General features: G+C 40.4%; 1 protein-coding gene across 1 annotated transcript in view; it reads left to right on the top strand.

The window, feature by feature from the left end:
* Positions 1 to 1,155: 1,155 nt before the first annotated feature.
* The window catches only part of PCBD2 (pterin-4 alpha-carbinolamine dehydratase 2), a 34,966-nt gene continuing 17,269 nt past the window's right edge, over positions 1,156 to 18,852 (top strand). The window contains exons 1-2 of the mRNA XM_084635723.1: positions 1,156 to 1,308; positions 6,506 to 6,637. Of these exons, the coding sequence (XP_084491849.1) occupies positions 1,195 to 1,308; positions 6,506 to 6,637 (246 nt within the window). The 5' untranslated portion in view covers positions 1,156 to 1,194. The remainder of the gene's footprint in view (positions 1,309 to 6,505; positions 6,638 to 18,852) is intronic.

The raw sequence follows: 18,852 nt of genomic DNA, 5'->3' as shown, positions 1-18,852 counted from the left end.
GTTTAGCTTTAGACATACAGGGCCAGATTCTCAGCTGGTGTAAACATGTGTACCTCCATTGCCTTCAATAGAGCAATGCTGATTTACATCAGCTGAGGATCTGGCTCACTTTTCATTTCCCTTTTGGCTTGCTTTATTCCTTGCATGGTTAATGGAGATCTGTAGAATACTCTTGAAATTGTTCCATTTCTGCAAAAGACTAAAGATAGATTTTCTTTAAGAACCTACACAATTTTATACTACATTGGGCTGTATTTACCCTCCTGGATGTTGGCACATGGCTTTGTATTTAAAACAGCCTATGAAGTTTTGTTTACGAATATGCACTTAGCTGAAAAATATAAAAGTTCAGAATGTGGACTTGACATTGTAGCTACCCTTCCCTTTTCCCTAAGCAACGTTTCCACCCAGAAAAGTGATTTGTAAAAAAGACAGGTCCATATTTTGTTTCAATCATTCCACAGCAAAGGCAATCAAATTTTTTTTTGCATTGTCATTGTTTTAGAATAGAACCATATTTTCCAAGGCCCCAATTTATACCAAAATTAAAACTTTTATAATCAATCCTTTACAATTTTTTATGGGGCTTATGTTCTGTAAAGTCCTTCTTTTGTTGTTTTTTTTTTAAACCATCCCTTGCTCAGTTGGAAAGGCTGCCTTTGCAGCTCTAAGGACCTGAACCTGAAACCAACTTCACTGGCCAAACCGAACTGAATGGAAATAGAAACAACCCGCGTGAAGGCTGAAGAATAAACTCCTGGCACTCCCTTGTTTTGATGATCGAAGCCACTAGCAGCCGGTGAGGAGTTCTGCCTGCAGCCCCACGCTGCAGCGGGTGGGTCCCTGCTCCTTCTAGGGCAGCTGCCTTGCAACTGACAAAGGTGAAGGGTCGGGGTCCCGGGGGGGGCTGGGGTTTTGCAGCAGAGGTGCATGGACCACAGCTGGGGGGCGGGGAGGGGGTAAGTACCATTCGCCCAGCGCAGGGGAGCTCCGTGCAGATGAGGGGGTAAGTCCCATTCTTGTCGGGGTTTGGGGGAACCCCCTGACGGGGGCGCCGGGCGCGGACGAGCCCGCGTCCCTCCCTGGGCTGCGTGAAGGGAGGGGCCGCGCTGGGACGGCCGCAGGCACTTGCGTCGGTCCCTGCACTGGGCCCTTCGCGCCGTGAGGGGGCGGGGCCGCGGCCGCGCTGAGGCGATGGGAGGCGGCGGGGTCGGGCTGCGGCTGGCGCGGGTCGGAGCGCGCCTGGCAGCGACGGCGGGCGCGAGGCAGGGCGGCTCGGGACCCGGCAGCAGGAGCCTCTCCGCCATGGTGAGAGGCCAGGCAGGGCCCGCCCCGGGGGTGCGGGAGGGCAGCGGACCTGGGGAGCTCCCCAGAGATCCTGGGGCAAGCGAGCAGCCATCCAGGCGCGGGGCAGGCGGCATGGGCAGAGGGAGCTCTCCAGGGCTGGGCAGGCGGGAGTCCCCCGGGTGGCAGGGGCTGAGGACAGAGGAAAGCCCCCTGGGAGCGGGAGTCCCGGTCTTCTCTCCTCAGCTCAGCCCTAAGCCAAGTTCCGCACTCTGGGGACCCCACTCCAGATGTTACTTGTGCTGGATGCGTCATAATAGGATTGTCCCTCATTTTCCCTCTGCGCTGTGAAAGAGCTAACTGCCTGGACTCTTGCATCACCATCATTAGGGTTCAGAGCCAACTGTCTGCTGAGGTAAAGATGGCACTTCACATCTGCCTGAGCTTTTGTTTCATGCTGTCTGCAGAGTTGGGTGCATACCTCTACGTTTGTGATTTCCTTTGCTATGATAAGGATTTGATGCTTAATTTGTTTTTGTGTTTTTTAAATGAAGATTTTAATTGTGGAACACAAAATGCAGCTATCATGAAAAAATACTTTCCACTCACAGCATTGCAAATTGGCTCGATTTGTTTCCTGATAAGGGGCCAGGTTAGGTGGGTAAGGAGGAGACTTTCTGGGGATCAGGTGGGTATGAGCCCCTGAGGGCAGGCAAGAATGACTTCCCCAGAGAAATGGGGTGATGGGTGAACAACAGCCTTGCAAAATGTTGCGTAATCCGTTTTGAGCAGTTTTAATATTTACTGTTTGTCTGTCACCAGTAATGTGCCAGGTGCGATTCACACTGAAACAAATAACAATTGGTTTAAAAAGTTCTCCCAACTCTTGGCGCTTAGTTTAACTAAATATTCAGGGGAAAGTGGTGGGAGGTGAGGGACTCAAATGCACTTTTAAACCCCCCCCCTCCCCCAAACTAGGGACACTAAGAAATTATTATTCTAATCCTTACGTGCTTGATTACCCATCAAAAAACTTTTCCTGCTCGACTGACCTGGATGTTCCATTTACCAGCTGAAAGCTCATGATCTGTCAATGTGAGAAGCAGCTTTGGTTCTTCATATCTGTCAACATGTGAATGGGTGGGTTATGTGGATATGATACTGGGAAGCACAGGATTCATAATCAGGAGACGGGTTTTATCTCTAGCTCTGACACAAATTCACAATTTGACCTTGAGCAAGTCACTTGACTTGTCTGAACTTCAGGTTACGCATCTTTAAAGTGGGAGTAATAATACCTAACTCCTAGGGTTGCACAGAAGTGTAATTCACTCATATTTGCAGCACTGCACTGAAAGGCTCTAAAGAAGTGAAAATTATCTTGTGCAGGTTGTCTGAATGTGATTTTCCCTGGGCAAACCAGCTGATGGAGCTTTCAGGCTGTGCCCAGTTCATCCATCCTTGATTGCCCCAGATGCTCTTCACAACAAGCCCTGCCATCTCATCTCCTAATTCCTCTGAACGCAGTGTCCTTTAAAAGCCACTGTGTGAAAAAAATGTATTAAGTATGTATTAGGCAGAGTAGTAAATCTGCTGAGCCAAAGGAATACCAAAGTTGGGATGCTGCATGGGCTTGGGAGCCAGGATCCTGACCAGGAGTATGGTAATTCTTTGGGAATTATCCTGGGGGTAGTTGAATTTGTTCTTTATCTAGTATTGCTAATAACTAAACTGTATCTTTAAATCAGGGCTAGGGAACCTATGGCACGCGTGCCAAAGGCAGCAGGTGAGCTGATTTTCGGTGGCACTCACACTGCCCGGGTCCTGGCCACCGGTCCAGGGGGCTCTGCATTTTAATTTAATTTTAAATGAAGCTTCTTAAACATTTAAAAAAATCTTATTTACTTTACATACAACCATAGTTTAGTTATATATTACAGACTTATAGAAAGGGACCTTCTAAAAACGTTAAAATGTATTACTGGCACGTAAAACCTTAAATTAGAGTGAATAAATGAAGACTCGGCACACCACTTCTGAAAGGTTGCTGACTCCTGCTTTAAATGTTCATCTAAATGTAGGTTATTGCTGATTATGTACTATATGTACTGTTTGACTTTTAAACCAGCCTTTGTACTTTCACATAATTTAAGCATTATACCCAGATGTACAGACACTCTTTTCTTAACCTATATATTATAATTTTAACATTAGCTTTAATAAAAAAAATTTAGTCTGTTTCAGTCTTGGATCTACCCCCTCTTCTCTCAGAAGATATGATTATTTGCATCCCCTGCATTTCAGTCTGTATAGAGCATAGGCAGTCTGATTTTGACATCAAGTAATAGATAATCATATATGCAAAATTAGGTAATAGCTCCCCCATTTCCCCCAGAACATATTTTATTACACAGATCTTTGATACAGGATAATGGATGCTTCAGCATCAGACTCCTCTCTTTCTTTCATGGACTGCTTTCAAATAAAGCTGTTATTTTTTAACTAGCTTAGGGCCCATCATATGACAAGATATAATCAGTAAATAATGGGTTGGTTTTGTATGCTAAGTCTTATGTTTACTTTTCAGTGTCCATATTCTGTTTGTTTTTGTTGTATCTTTCCACCTCTTCAGTGGGTTTACACTGTGCTTCATTGTTTGTCACCACAGATACACACATGTGAGCATGTTTCTGGAGCCTTGCACCTCCTTAACGTTGTCTTAAAATAAATCAGCATGTGCTCCATATACTGCTTTTTACTAAACTTTTTAAGTCAGTGGCAGGTGCACATGTGTATATGCAGCCAGAATGCAGAACTTGACTTTTACGACCATTATTTCTAAGCAAAATTTCTTCAGTGTCAAAAGAGCTGGTGTGCACTGAGGACCAGGCCTGTGGCAAACAAAATAAATCTATTTATTAAAATCTGATGTTCAAATCTGAAATGGATGGATTCTCCGTTACTCCAGTGGGGTTTGGATAAAGCCTCAAGAAACGACTGAAATGTCTTAACTGGTTCTAAAAAATAAGAACAGAAAAATCTCCAACGAAACAAAACAATTTTACCTCCTGGCTGACTATAAACATGACAAATTTCAGCCCAGAGACTATTTGTACATGCTTTAAAACAGGCTTAAAGGGAAATTCTAATCAATAAATGTTCCTGTAGCAACACTTATATATATGTTGGTGAAATAATAATTTTATATTAAAGCAAGGCAACTGTTTTATACGGAAGGCTAGATAGACTAGATTGAAATGTTAGTTTTTGGATATTTAAAACTTGTTTGTTAGAATGGGTGAATCCAGTTGAAAACAATTGTTTAAATCAGTTGCATTAACTGCATTTGTACAGAGTGCTCTTTTATGCTCCTGGTTAGTGAATGTGTTATATTTTGCTTCGTGGAGTTAATTACTAGGTTATAGTAATATGTATATTTAATCTTTAAATGATGCATGTGTATTTATCATTACTTTCTGTGCCAATATCATTCAGTAATAAGGAACAATCTTAAAACCTTTCTGCTGCTTAATTACAAGTAATTGAATTAACTTCTGATTTGACATGTAGCACCATCTAGTGGTGAAGTGGTAACTTTTTATATTAAAGATGTGTACAAAGATGCAGTACTTGTATACACATACACAGCAGACTATATTTTCAAAAAAAGTTCACATCAACATTGCCAAATGAGTGTATAATTAAGTTTGAGAACATAGCCTGTGGACTATACATGGTCTGGCACTTCTAGAATGAAGTAACCACACACTTTAAAACGGTCAAAATAAAAACTATTTACAAAGGCAGATCTAGTGGGTGGAACTCCCATCTTAGATTCTATTTTGCAGTTTTTGGTAGATAATTGTTCAGCTAATTGTCTGTAAGTTTTCACAAAATGAGGATGGTTGATTATTAATATATGCAAAGACAAAAGGCAACTGAGAATTTCTGTTCTACCTATTGATGAAGTGGGTCTTTGCCCGTGAAAGCTTAAGTCCAAATACATTTGTTAGTCTCTAAGGTGACACAAGGGCTCCTGGTCTACCTATTGTGTTCTTAGAATGAGTTTGGGATGGGTCTGTGACCAGGGACAGACAATTGGATAATCGACCTTTGGATGAAATACTTGGATTTTAGCTAAGATCAAGTATAGTATCAGTTTAATATCTCATACATTCTGTCAGAGGGAGGGAGTGTGTTCTGTATTTTCAGGGAGCAATTTAGTAAACTTTTAGGATCTTATTCTACTCTCAAGGTCTCATTCTGACCTCATACCTGTTTTAGGTCCTGATTCAGCAAGGTACTTAAGCATGTGCTTAAATATTAAATGTGTGGAGGAGTACTCATTTGCTTAAAGTTAGACAAATGCTTAAGTACCTTGCTGAGTCTGGGCCTTTTAGTGGGAATTCTATTTAATTGAGTTACTTCTGATTTGTAATGGTATGAGAGGGGACCATTCTTCATATCCTTATACAGAACTCCTCAGTGCTGTCTGTGGAATGCCTTGTGTGCAAATTGGGGGTAGCACATATCCTTTGTGCCAGATTTTTTGTTTTTCCTTTCAGTGCCATAGAGAAACATTTATAAATAGTTACTGAACTCAAATAGTAACAATCTTGCTTTTTGTTTTTTAAACTTTCTTCTTAGGAAATACAGGGTACAATAATTATACATAGTACACAGTGATTTCTGGTATAATCTATGCTTTTCTAATTTAAAATTGGTTATGCTTAGTATTTCAGGTGATATGCCCCTTTTAACTTCGACTAATTACTGTACATTATGTTTAACTTTAATATTTAAATGAGGGGAAAATGGCAAAATTGGATTGTCATCATATATTTCAAGCTTCACAGTATATGGATAATTCCGATAGGCCTTATATAAATGAAAGTAAGAATACTACTGAACAAAGGTATTCCTGAGTCCATATTTCATCCCAGCAAAAGAGTAAAAAACTCTTGTATGCAAGCACGTAACCAAAGTTAATTCACCAAAATAGTTGTGTTTCATGGCTCAGTTAACTGGCAAGTGATGGTGTTCTGTTAAATTATAAAGTGGAACAAAACCGCATAGTAAATTTTCCACTTCTGTTGTCCTGAAGGATTATATTTTTGAAATACATAAATCATAATTTCAGCACATATTTTTCTTATTGTTGTGTAAGGAAATGAGAGGACATTAACCCCAGTTCTGGAATGTATTTTTTTTTCCTTTACAGTCTTCACAGTCTCACTGGTTGACAACAGAGGAAAGGACCCAAGTTTTACTTGACCTCAAAGCTTCAGGATGGTCTGAGCTGGGTGAAAGAGATGCCATCTACAAAGAGTTCAATTTCAAAACTTTTAATCAGGTAACTATTGCTATATATTATTCTTAATATAAAAGGAAATGTAATTATCCTAGTTTGTATTGTGTTCCTAGTGAAGAGATGTTCACATCCACAAACCTAGGAGTATTTGGGACCAAATCCTGTTTGCTTTCCTCATGTCAGTAGTGTCACTGAAACTATCAGGCCAGATTCTAATCTCAGTTACCCAAGTGTAATTCATTGACTTTATTGGCATTGTTCCATGGTAAGGCAAGCTGAATTTTACTGTTGATATCTTTGTTATTACTAGCACTCCTAACTTAATCATAAAAATATTTGCTATCAAGAACTTTACAAAGGTGAGTAAGAATGAAAGCACAGTTATTTACCAAACTCGGGGAAAAAATGTGAGAAGTGTCATAAAACTCACCTTTTATACAGAAAAGGACAGTTATGGTACTGTCTTGAATGAATTGCAATAGACGCTCTGTAAGGCTACCTTTGATACAGCAGATTGTAAACCCTGTTGGGCTTGAATTTTAAGTCAAAACCCTGGGCCATGCTGTGTCATCAATTTTTAAGAATTTTAAAATTTGAAATCAGAGATGAAATCTGCTTTGAAAATCGGTGGCACCATATGGCCAACTATGATTTAATATATTTTCTTAAGATAAGATTGTCAACTAGATTCTTGTTACTATATCTCGTTTCGGAAAGAAAATTTGATTTGTGATTAATCAAGTGAGATGCATACAAAAAAAGACAAGTTAGAAGAGCAATAATTAGCTGTATTATGGCCCTGCTAAATAAGACAAGAATTAATCCTAACATATCCTTCCCATTTCAGTGCCCTTAAACTTGGGTTTATTTGGAGAAAATATATTCGTTTCAGTTATGTCTGATTTAATTTTCTCATTGCTCTTTTTTTAAAATCTGGCCTTACTAATATTTGTTACACCTTTTATATCAGTGACCTATTTTTATTCTAGCTTGGATCGTCTTATGCAGATTTAGGGTCACATTATCAAAAGGTTAAAGCTTTGCCTTGTAGCATATGACTCTGCAGTTGTGCACATGTTTGTGTGTAGGTATCCACCCAATGTTTTTGAAAAATTGCCCCTAAATGTGTTTGTTTAGGTCTCCTACTGCTCTTCCCCTCATTTCTATTGCTTGGGTACAGTCAATTTAATAATCCTCTGTTCTGGTCAAAATGTAGTAGATTGTTATATACTAAAGATTAGCTGTGAAAGATCATCTATTCTTACAGTTTTAGGCAGATGATGATCTACGTGTGGAATGGGAACAGATGAAGATAATTCCCAGTTCCTACTTTATTTTTGAAAGGGCTATGCTGTCCCAGGGGTGAAGGGTAAGGTTACATTTTTTTTTTTTTAAAAGATGCCATATTCCTCTGAAGATACCTCTTCTCCTCCTTCCCCTTCACCTCTGTCCCATCCACACCACACTGTATTTGCAGTGTAATATCTATCTAGATTTGTAGACTGAAGCATGTTAGTGCTGCATAATGTGCTGTTTATTTTCATGGCCATAGTATAATCCAGACCAATGTCTTTAGGAGACCCTGTGAAGTGAAATGTGTAAATGACAATTTGCAATGCCCATCCTTTTTAATATTTCAAATACTTAATTGTCATAGTGAGGAAATTGCAGCCATTAGAGAGAACTTAGATTAAAATGTGTGTGAGGTAGGGAGAAAAGAGCAGCATCGCTACAATACAGAGCAGGAGCAGGTATAGAATGTCACATGTGGAGCCCTGAATACATTTTTCCTGGATTGCACTTTAAACCTGGGAGTTAATAATAGTACAAAACAAACAACTTCAAACGAAACAAATTATGAGGCAATGAAGGAGGGGAAAACCATGAGGGGGCCTTTACATGAGAACTGGATGGGAGAACTGGAAAGCCAAGGACAGAGGGATAGCTAATTCTCTGCATCAAATGTAGTCGTACTCTAGGTGCTGAGCTTACAGCTTTCACGCTGGTGGCACTCTTTAAAGTGTCCATGCGACGGTGTAATTGGAGAGCTTGTTGGCTCAGCATAGCTGGAAATGCTTTTTTAAAAAATTAGCATAAAGTAGCCTTTGCATATTGCAAATAAGTGAAATAAATAATTTCTGCTGATCATCTTTAGGCAATGGACTATATACCAAAGAGATGAGAACAAACACAGTCCTGTAATAGAAATCCGGAAAACCCAGCTACTTAGAGCAGTGAAGACGTCAGAAGGAGAATTAAATAGTTGATTTTTTTTAAGGCTTTATCCTTGAAATGTTACAGGGTAGAAATTAGTCAGCTATTCATAAAGTTGCAAGTCCAAGAGAGAGACATGAAGAGGATGCTAAAGTGGAAAGTCAAAATATATTTAAATGTACACTGTATGGTATACTAAGCCTAAAGTTAATAGTCTGTTTTTTTTTTTTCTGGGTTCAGAATTGGCTAGGTCTCACCCCACCAAATATATCATCTTAAAATGGTACTTTTTTGAAATGTCTGTTCCAGTTGGGTGGAAGATATTGGTGGATGCTCAGTGTGCCCCCATTCCTGCTTGACCCTTAAAAGTGTGAGATGGAAAGGGCTACGTAAGAGCTATCATTACTATGAATGATTGGAAATTGGCTTAAGAATTCAAAACTTCTGGCACTTTCAGCTCTGTGTATCACTGGGTAAACTAACGGGCCAAACTGTCTACACTGCTTTCGTTGTGGTCAAGGGGGTTACATGCATCTATATAAGGGCAGAATTTTGGCCTTAAGCATTTAGAAAATTGGGGCAGCTGAGGTGATGTAACATCGCCATTTGAAATTTCAGGCTGTAGAACAAGTTGGTGATCTCTTAGCCTTGGGGAATGACTTAAGGTGGAATTTGGCTAGAGAATGCATGCATGTTTGCAGCTGGAGTTAGAGAGCTAATGTTTGTCTCCTGGGAAGGTGGCACTGAAGATAAACTGAACTGGTATAGTTTAATTCATCTACCAATGCTTATATTTACTAATGTCCCCACACAACATTTACTTATTTATTGGTACGTTTCAAAAGCATATTACAGATCAGAGAAACAAAAGTGCCAAAAATGGAGCTAGCTAGCTACCTGTTTTGTAGAGTTTTGCAGTCAATATGCTGTCCTTTAATAAACATGGACTTTTAGGTGTAACTTCTTTTATTTAATAAATCTTCTGTTTGCAGAACTTAGTGTGAATATTTAGTAAAATTCAGACAGCCAAGAAATACAGTTTCCTCTATGATCTTCATCCTGCCCTTTTACAGATGGCATAAAATCAGGTGTGTAAAAAAAACAAACTCAAAAACCTGAGCAGTTAAGCTGACACGAAAGGTATTTCAGATTTATGTTTTGCAGATGATATGAGTATGATTAATGTATTCATTGTTTCTTTATTGCTTCCCACAGATAATGGGCATGATGCATGGAAAATTCTGTGGCTTTAAAATCTATGCCAGGTTTACAAAGACTCTGTATGTCAACAGATGTTAAGAATATAAACAGAGTTTTTATTATAAAGTCACTCAAATGCGTAGACTTGAACTTGGTTTATGTATATTATTTTCAGTATCAGGGAGAATGAAATGAAACTTCTGTGAAATGAGAGAGTTATTTAGATTCCTGAAGCTTTCAGGCTGAGATTAACTTGATTAAAAGCTATCAGAAATTACGCTTCTGGCTTGGGAAATTATTTTATTACAGGACTTCACTTGGAACTGCTGATGGTGTTTGTTTTTTTGAAGATAAATTTTATAAAAATGGGCTTTTGAGAGTGATTTTCAGAAAATGAGTTGGAACATTTCAAACTGTTTTCCTAAAATAAGTCCGTGAATGTACTTCCTGTTGTCAGTCCTTTTCTCTGCTGTAATTGCCATTGCATGCTAGTCGTGATGTCTTGGTTTGAAAAAATATTGATGTACATAGTGTCCTCCATCCAACCCTGCCCAGAAAGAAAAGCATCTGGTGTCCATTGCAGCTTGTTCCCCATCCCTCATTTAGGCAGTTTCTATGTCTGAAATGTTATTTTCCACTTTCTCCTCATAGCCATATTATAATCATTGCTGTTCACTCCATTCCCTACCCAGATTACCAGACCCCAGCCAAATACAGACAAGCAAGTTTCTCCTTTAGCCTTCTAAACATGATGTATTTTTTCTTTCAGTTACAGAGCTATGAATAGGTGCTCTAAGTTGTATAATACTTAAAATACAATAATTATGAATAAGGATGAAAACAAACTGCCCAGCCAGGATTGTACACTTCAGAATAGCTGCTCTAAGGTGATGGTCCAACCACCACCATCCCTCAAGTAATCTTTGGTTGTAGTAGTTGCCAAACACTCTGGCCCCCAGTCATCTGCAGGTGTGTAGCATTGGTACTTGTGACCTTTGGCTTCAGAAACAGGTCTGGGGCAGCTGGGGGGGACTGAGGCATGAGAAAATCATGGTGCCTGATCACTTCAAACTTGTCTACAGTGAATTGCAGAATCCTGTAATGGCTCAGCAAGAAGACTAGCCATCATACATGGTCCCAGCTTCACTGGAGACAGCCATCAGTCCAACCTGATACTGATCCTGCCATGTTCACAGATGTTTTTTTTTTACAATTACAGCTTCTCTTTTGATTGGCAAAACATCTAAAACAGGTAGGGTGACCATATGTCCCGTTTTGGCTAGGATAGTCCCCTTTTTAAGCCCTGTCCTGGATTTCCCAACTTTCTTGGCAAAACTGGGCATTTGTCCCATTTGCTTTTGCCAGCTTATCCTCAATTGGCAAGAGCAAATGGGACCGCTAAACTAAGGATGGAGTGGAGGTTAAGGATAATCTAGGCATGGCCCAATATCTAAACAAATACTTTGCCTCAGTCTTTAATGAGGCTAATGAGTTTAGGGATAATAGTAGGATGACAAATGGGAAGGAGGATATGGAGGTAGATATTACCGCATCCGAGGTAGAAGCCAAACTTGAACAGCTTAATGGGACTAAATCAGGGGGCCCAGATAATCTTCATCCAAGAATATTAAAAGAACTGGCACATGAAATTGCAAGCCCATTAGCAAACATTTTTAATGAATCTGTAAACTCAGGGGTACCGTATTGGAGAATTACTGGAGAATTGCTAAAGTAGTTCCTATTTTTAAGAAAGGGGAAAAAAAGGTGATCCGGGTAACTACAGGCCTGTTCGTTTGACATCTGTAGTATGCAAGGTCTTGGAAAAAATTTTGAAGGAGAAAGTAGTTAAGGACATTGAGGTCAATGGTTATGGGGACAAAATACGACATGGTTTTACAAAAGGTAGATTGTATCAAACCAACCTGATCTCCTTCTTTGAGAAGGGAACAGATTTTTTTAGACAAAGGAAACACAGTGGATCTAATTTACCTCAATTTCAGTAAGGCATTTGGTACAGTTCCACATGGGGAATTATTAGCTAAATTGAAAAAGATGGGGATCAATATGAAAATTGAAAGGTGGATAAGGAACTGGTTAAAGAGGAGACTACAACGGGTCACACTGAAAGATGACCTGTCAGGTTGGAAGGAGGTTACTAGTGGAGTTTCTCAGGGATTGGTTTTGGGACCAATCTTATTTAATCTTTTTATTACTGACCTTGGCACAAAAAGTGGGAATGTGCTAATAAAGTTTGCGGATGACACAAAGCTGGGAGGTATTGCCAATACAGAGAAGGACCGGGATATTATATAGGAAGATCCGGATGACCTTGTAAACTGGAGTAATAGTAATAGGATGAAATTTAATAGTGAAAAGTGCAAGATCATGCATTTAGGGATTAATAACAAGAATTTTTGTTATAAACTGGGGATGCATCACTTGGAAGTAACGGAGGAGGAGGAGAAGGACCTCGGAGTATTGGTTGATCACAGGATGACTATGAGCCGCCAATGTGATATGGCCGTGAAAAAAGCTAATGTGGTCTTGGGATGCATCAGACGAGGTATTTCCAGTAGAGATAAGGAGGTGTTAGTACCATTATACAAGGCACTGGTGAGACCTCATCTGGAATATTGTGTGCAGTTCTGGTCTCCCATGTTTAAGAAAGATGAATTCAAACTGGAGCAGGTACAGAGAAGGGATCCGAGGAATGGGAAACCTGTCGTATGAAAGGAGACTCAAAGAGCTTGGCTTGTTTAGCCTAACCAAAAGCAGGCTGAGAGGAGATATGATTGCTCTCTATAAATATATCAGAGGGATAAGTACCAGGGAGGGAGAGGAATTATTTAAGCTCAGTGCCAGTGTGGACACAAGAACAAATGGATATAAACTGGTCATTGAGAAGTTTAGACTTGAGATTAGACGAAGGTTTCTAACCATCAGAGGAGTGAAGTTCTGGAACAGCCTTCCAAGGGAAGAGGTAGGGGCAAAAGACATATCTTGCTTTAAGACTAAGTTTGATAAGTTTATGGAAGGGATGATATGGTGGGATAGCCTAATTTTGGCAATTAATTGATCTTTGACTATTAGCGGTAGATATGCCCAATAGCCTGTGATGGGATGTTAGATGGGGTGGGATCTGAGTTACTACAGAGAATTCTTTCCTGAGTGTCTGGCTGGTGAGTCTTGCCCACATGCTCAGGGTTTAGCTGATTGCCATATTTGGGGTCTAGAAGGAATTTTCCTCCAGGGCTGATTGGCAGAGGCCCTGGGGGTTTTTTGCCTTCCTCTGCAGCGTGGGGCACGGGTCACTTGCTGGAGGATTCTCTGCCCCTCAAAGTCTTTAAACCACAATTTGGGGACTTCAATAGCTCAGACATAGGTTAGAGGTTTGTTACAGGAATGCGTGGGTGAGATTCTGTGGCCTGCGTTGTGCAGGTCAGACTAGACAATCATAATGGTCCCTTCCGGCCTTAAAGTCTGTTTCTATGAAATGCCCAGTTTGCCAAAAAAGTGGGGCGTTCCCTCCCCTGCCCGCCCCCAGGGGAGTGTGGAGGAACTTGGGGGGAGGTGAATGATGACACCAGACACTGGTCCTTGGGCTGTCAGCCCAGCGCCATAGGGCTGGCCCGAGGCCCCCCCCTCTCCCTGTGCAGTGTCCCATTTTCCCATGGGGAAATATGGTCACCCTAAACACTGTTGTCATTGTCTGTTTTCCCATTGCATCATTCCTCCGTTCTACTGCCCTCTGTTTGTGTGAACTGTCAGGCTACAGATGTTTGAGACTATTGCCCTTTAAAATGGGACTGTGGAGAGAGAGAGATAGAAGAAAAAGAAAAAGTTATCTGTGCTTTCAAGCCACTTTGTATTACATAAAAGAAACATGTTTTAAAGGCTCTTAATTTCTATTCCCAAGTGACAGATACTGAAACAAAATGCCTATTACTCACTGATAGAGCAGCCAATCCATTTCAATTTGTCAAAGCAAAAGTCTGAGTTAATGAGTTACAAAAATACTGTCACTACTTCAGGAGCCTGAGTAGCAATGTTTACTAATACATTTTTTTTCTTCATTTACTGAAATCTCTGGCAAAAAGAAAAAGTTGAAAAGTTTGTTGTCTAAAGTAGAGGACGGGGGGCATGAAGGAACATTTGGGGAGATGGTGCAGGGCCTGGGCCAGCCCCCAGGGGGGGCGGGAAGGGAGTGTTACCTAGCTCTGCTCCGGCCCAGGCTTCCACCCTTAGCCCTGCCCCCAGCCTTGGCCCTTGACCGCGACCCAACTGGAGCTCCGCTCCTGGCCCTGGCCCTGGCCCTGGCCCCACCCCCAGCTTTGGTCCCCCGGCTGCGTCTCCAGTCTTGGCCCCTGACCATGGCTCTGTTCCCGGCCCCAGACCTGCCCCCAGCTGCAGCCCCAGCTTCGGCCTCCTTACCCCATCCGTGCCTCCCCCAACCACAACCCTTCTCCTGGCCCCAGCTCCCGCGGAAACAAGGAACAGAGGGGTAAGGGAGAGGCATGACTGAAAAGTTTGGGGACCTCTGGTCTAGAGAAGATAGAATTGTCCCCAAACTGTTCAAAACCTCAAGGTTCCTGGCCTGTATCTGATCTGTTATAATTTGGCCTACAAAGTTACTCTTATTGTGAGCTCAACTGTAAAAAGTATATGAAAGTTAATAAGAGGTCACAATCACCTATTATAACAAAGGTTGATAGGAAATGACGCACAAAGGAGAGACTGAATTAGTCCAAACAAAAAAACCATACTGTTATAACACAAGGACTGTGTTAAGATCATGCTTAGTAAGTAAGAAGAGTTTGGAACCGGAAATCAGTGAACCAAAATTAGTGTTTGGGGAAACTAGACCTAATTGATTGACAAAATAATGGGAACATGGACTATTCCGTCCACCATTCCTTTTGTGGGTCCTTAAAGAAACAGACGTAGGGATAAAAATTGGCTACTAGAGTTCACCAGCATGGTTCACCAGCATGGCTGCCACTTCCACCATCTCCTGGGACTTCGGGCCTTTGTCATTCTGATCCTGAGAGATGTCCTGACCAAACCAGGCCAGAGAGAGGGACCCTTTACCATCTTCCGCTGAATCTCAAACCCCATCTGGGATGAAACAGGATCAGACTTCAACAACAGCTTCAGCCAATCTTAGCTAACGTCTTTTCTTTTCCCTGACAGGATGGTTTTTACCATCTTTGGTACCATCTAAGAGACTGTCAAACAACTTGGGTATTTTTCCTTCTAAAAACTCTCTCCAGCTAAAAGGAAAGGGAAAAGAGGTTGTTCCTATTAAAATGAAAGCCTTATTTAATACTTAATATTTTAAATGCTTTAACTGTTTTTCCTTTTTCTCTTTAATAAAAAGATAATGATTTTTAATGGTGTTTGCACCATGGTACTAAGTGGACTGAGGTCTCTGTATACCAAACCCCAAGCTTTGTTTAACACCATCTTGGGCAATGACTGGTTTTATACAGGGGTATTCCATCTAAATTAATAAAACATGTTCTGCATTGCTCTAAATTCTTGAATCCCTGTCCACTAAAGTGCAGAAGGACGAGTCACTTCCATCTGAAAATGTTTTGCCTACTGCTTTTTAGATGGAACACCTAAAATTACTGCTATTGAAAGAAAAAAAGAAAAAGCTGTTTCTGGTTTGTTTGCATAGGGTACGTCTATACAGCAACTAGACATCCGCAACTTGGACTCCTTGGGCTCAGGCTGCGGGGCTGTTTACTGCTGTGTAGACTTCCAGGCTCGGGCTGGAGCCTGAGCTCTAGGACCCTGTGTGGTTGGAAGGTCCCAGAGCTTGGGCTGTAGCCTGAGTCCATAAGTTTACACTGCATTGAAATAGCCCTGCGAGGCCCTGCGAGCCTGAGTCGGCTGGCACGGGTCAGCCACAGGTGTCCAGTTGCTGTGTAGACATACGCTTTGGGTTCAGCCATTTTAATTAATAAATTTAATCTTTTATCCATAAAACTCTTGACTGGAGAAAAGAGCAGGGAGACTGCCTGCTGTGTAGGGCTCATGGATCCTGAGAATCATAGCAAATCTTGTCTCTTCGATTAGTTGTTTAATGGAGACTTGCACAGCTTCTGAACAGTTATTTCAGAAGAAATTAAATCATTGTAGATCTTCCATTAAATTGTTATACTTCCCAACTCTCCTTCTCCAGACCAGTAATAACACCCAAAACTCAGAAAGCATCCACTGCAAGCAGAGTTTCTGTTTTGTATGTGCTCTCTATTTCCAGTTACTTTGCTTTAACTGTGCTAGGGCATATTTATTTTTGTCCTCTCTAATGGATGGTCCCTGTTATCAGTATATCAAAACTAACTTGCTGGCTATGCGATTTATGATCTTTATATAGTTTAATCTTCTTACTTGGTGACAATCCCTTGGTGCTAGTCCTTTCTATATGTACTTTCACCTTGATTAATGACCATGAAGAACTTCACAAATTTACCAAATCCCATGGAATTGGGATACAGGGAACACATTCTTAATGAATTAGTGCTCTTTTAGTTACTGTAATCACTTAATTTAGTTTAACTCATTTCGTAATAATACTGAATACTCCTGAACTTAATCTATATTGATACTTCCTTTTTTCAGTTTCTCAGCACATCACTTTGTCTTCCCTGTTGATCACAGGTTGGAAAATTTGTTTTTATGTGCATAGCCAGAGTATTTCATAGCTGTTTTACGAATTTAATATTTTGGCTGTTTGACTGAAATATGTCTGCGCCATTTATGTATTGAAAATATAAACCTACAATCTGTGGAGGTAACTTGAATTTTATGTAAAATATTCAGTTGTGGACCATATCTCCAGCTTTTTGTATGCTACAGTGGTCTTATCCCCCCTCCCCATTGACTGTTAGTGAGGTCATTTTCAGTCCTCTGAGAAATTTTATTCCCAGCCAGATGTAGCCCATATATTAAAAGTAGCACCTGTGACTAATATCACAGCAGCTTACCATAAATTTACATGGTAACTAGGATTATATCTGTCAAGACTGTTAAAAAATGTCTAGATTTAATTTGATTTCCAGTATTGAAGGAGCTCTCTAACATTTTGCTTCATAACTATATTTTAAAAGTTAAAATCACTCCATTGTTAAGTTTTATAGCACTCCCATTGCCCATTAAGTTGATTTGTTAAATGGAGGTCAGAGTAAAGCAACTTGGCTACATTAGGATCGGAAACCAACCCATTTGTGACAAATTTAGTCCTCGCGTGTGAATCTTCTCAAAGCCTCAGCCCTGATTGGTTTCAGGTGTAGCTTATGTCAATTGTGTTTAACCTCAAAGAATGAGCAACATTAGTCCATTATTGTCAGTTTTGCTTATCAAAAGACAAACCAATTTTCATTTATTTGGTGGGTTAACTATTTTTAATGTGATTGTTGACTACTTGCCCCTCTGTTAGACTTAGATTGCATTAGATTACCTCTTGGATGAAAAGAATTGGTTTTATATCCACCTAGGTAGGTGCTGTTTTTCATATAGTGTTTCCTCGACTGCTTCATTTCCCAGTATTCTTTGAGTCCTCTCCCATATGCTATGATTTGTACACCTGCAAAATTATGAAAGTATTTCTTTTGGTAGGTATGTTGTTTGCTAATGTCCTTGCATTTATGAATACAATAACTGATTTGCAGTAAATCACAATTATTTGACTGGGTTTACAGAGTAGAGAAAATCTTTGTATTTGAAAATAAGGTTTGAATATTGAATTTTTGGCCTATCTGCCTGTTTGTTGTTTTTCCTTATTAGAAACTGACAGTAAAATTTTCAGGCCTCATGAAGATTAATTCAGGCCAAAATTGTGAGAGTGAGCTGGGTCAAAACATAGTTTAATAAAAATATACTTTTATACAATCACACCTGCCTTATGGTTATTCTTGTGAATGGCTTAGTAAATAACCCTCTTGCCTTTGAGTCAGAAGGTTTTAGGGTCAAGTTCCAGCTGTGGGACTGGACACATTCCACCTACCCATATCCTAGTGTGGCACTGGGTCTGAAAAGCTGGCGTGCTTGACTTTTTTGGATGAAAAATAAATAGAGGGTCTCTGGAGATCATTCATCTGAAAATTTAAGACTCTCCTGCTCTGGCTTTAAAAAGACAAAGAGACAACAATGGTGTACTAGTCAGTGCAGCCTCTTTCCAATAATACTACCAGTTAACTAGCAGAACTAGTTTTCTTATTGATGAGAAATGCTGCCTAATTATACAGAGTCTGGTGGAATGTCAGTGGTCAGTCAGGAGCTACCGGATACAAATTAACTCCTTGTTGCTGGGAGTTGGGAAATATTTTGTATTTATTTACTTACTTATTTGTCATGGCCACTGGGCAAAACACAGAGTGAAGGATGTCTCCTGCCTCAGTGTTCAGTCTAAATTTTTTTTAATTACCAACATTTTTTCCTACTTGTAAATAATTGAATCATCATATTACATTGGCAACTTTTGTCTTTACTTTCACCCCCTCACACACACACCCAAGTTTAGTCTTACTGTACCTATTTGAGCTATTTCCTTATCGCAAAGTCTGTGCCCACTTTCAATGGGCGCTAGCAATGCCAGCCTCAACCAGCCGCTTCGCCGACAAATACTTCCAAGTTTTCTGTTGTGCTGCCCTGTGTGAGTGGAGAAAGCTTAGTAAGAATCTATCAAGCCACCTCTTTATCCTCCATGTCCCTCTTCAAAACTCACCTCTGCTGTAAAGCATATAGAAAACTGCAGACCAAGCAGGTGGCGAGTTGTGATCACTGCTAGTCAATGGCTAAGAACTATGCACATCCCACTTAACTGCCTACCCTCCCAT

The sequence above is a fragment of the Lepidochelys olivacea genome (genome assembly GCF_965140295.1).
Source record: "Lepidochelys olivacea isolate rLepOli2 genome assembly, chromosome: 8".
In the NCBI taxonomy this organism is placed as follows: Eukaryota; Metazoa; Chordata; order Testudines; family Cheloniidae; genus Lepidochelys; species Lepidochelys olivacea.
This window is presented reverse-complemented; position numbering and strand designations above follow the sequence as displayed.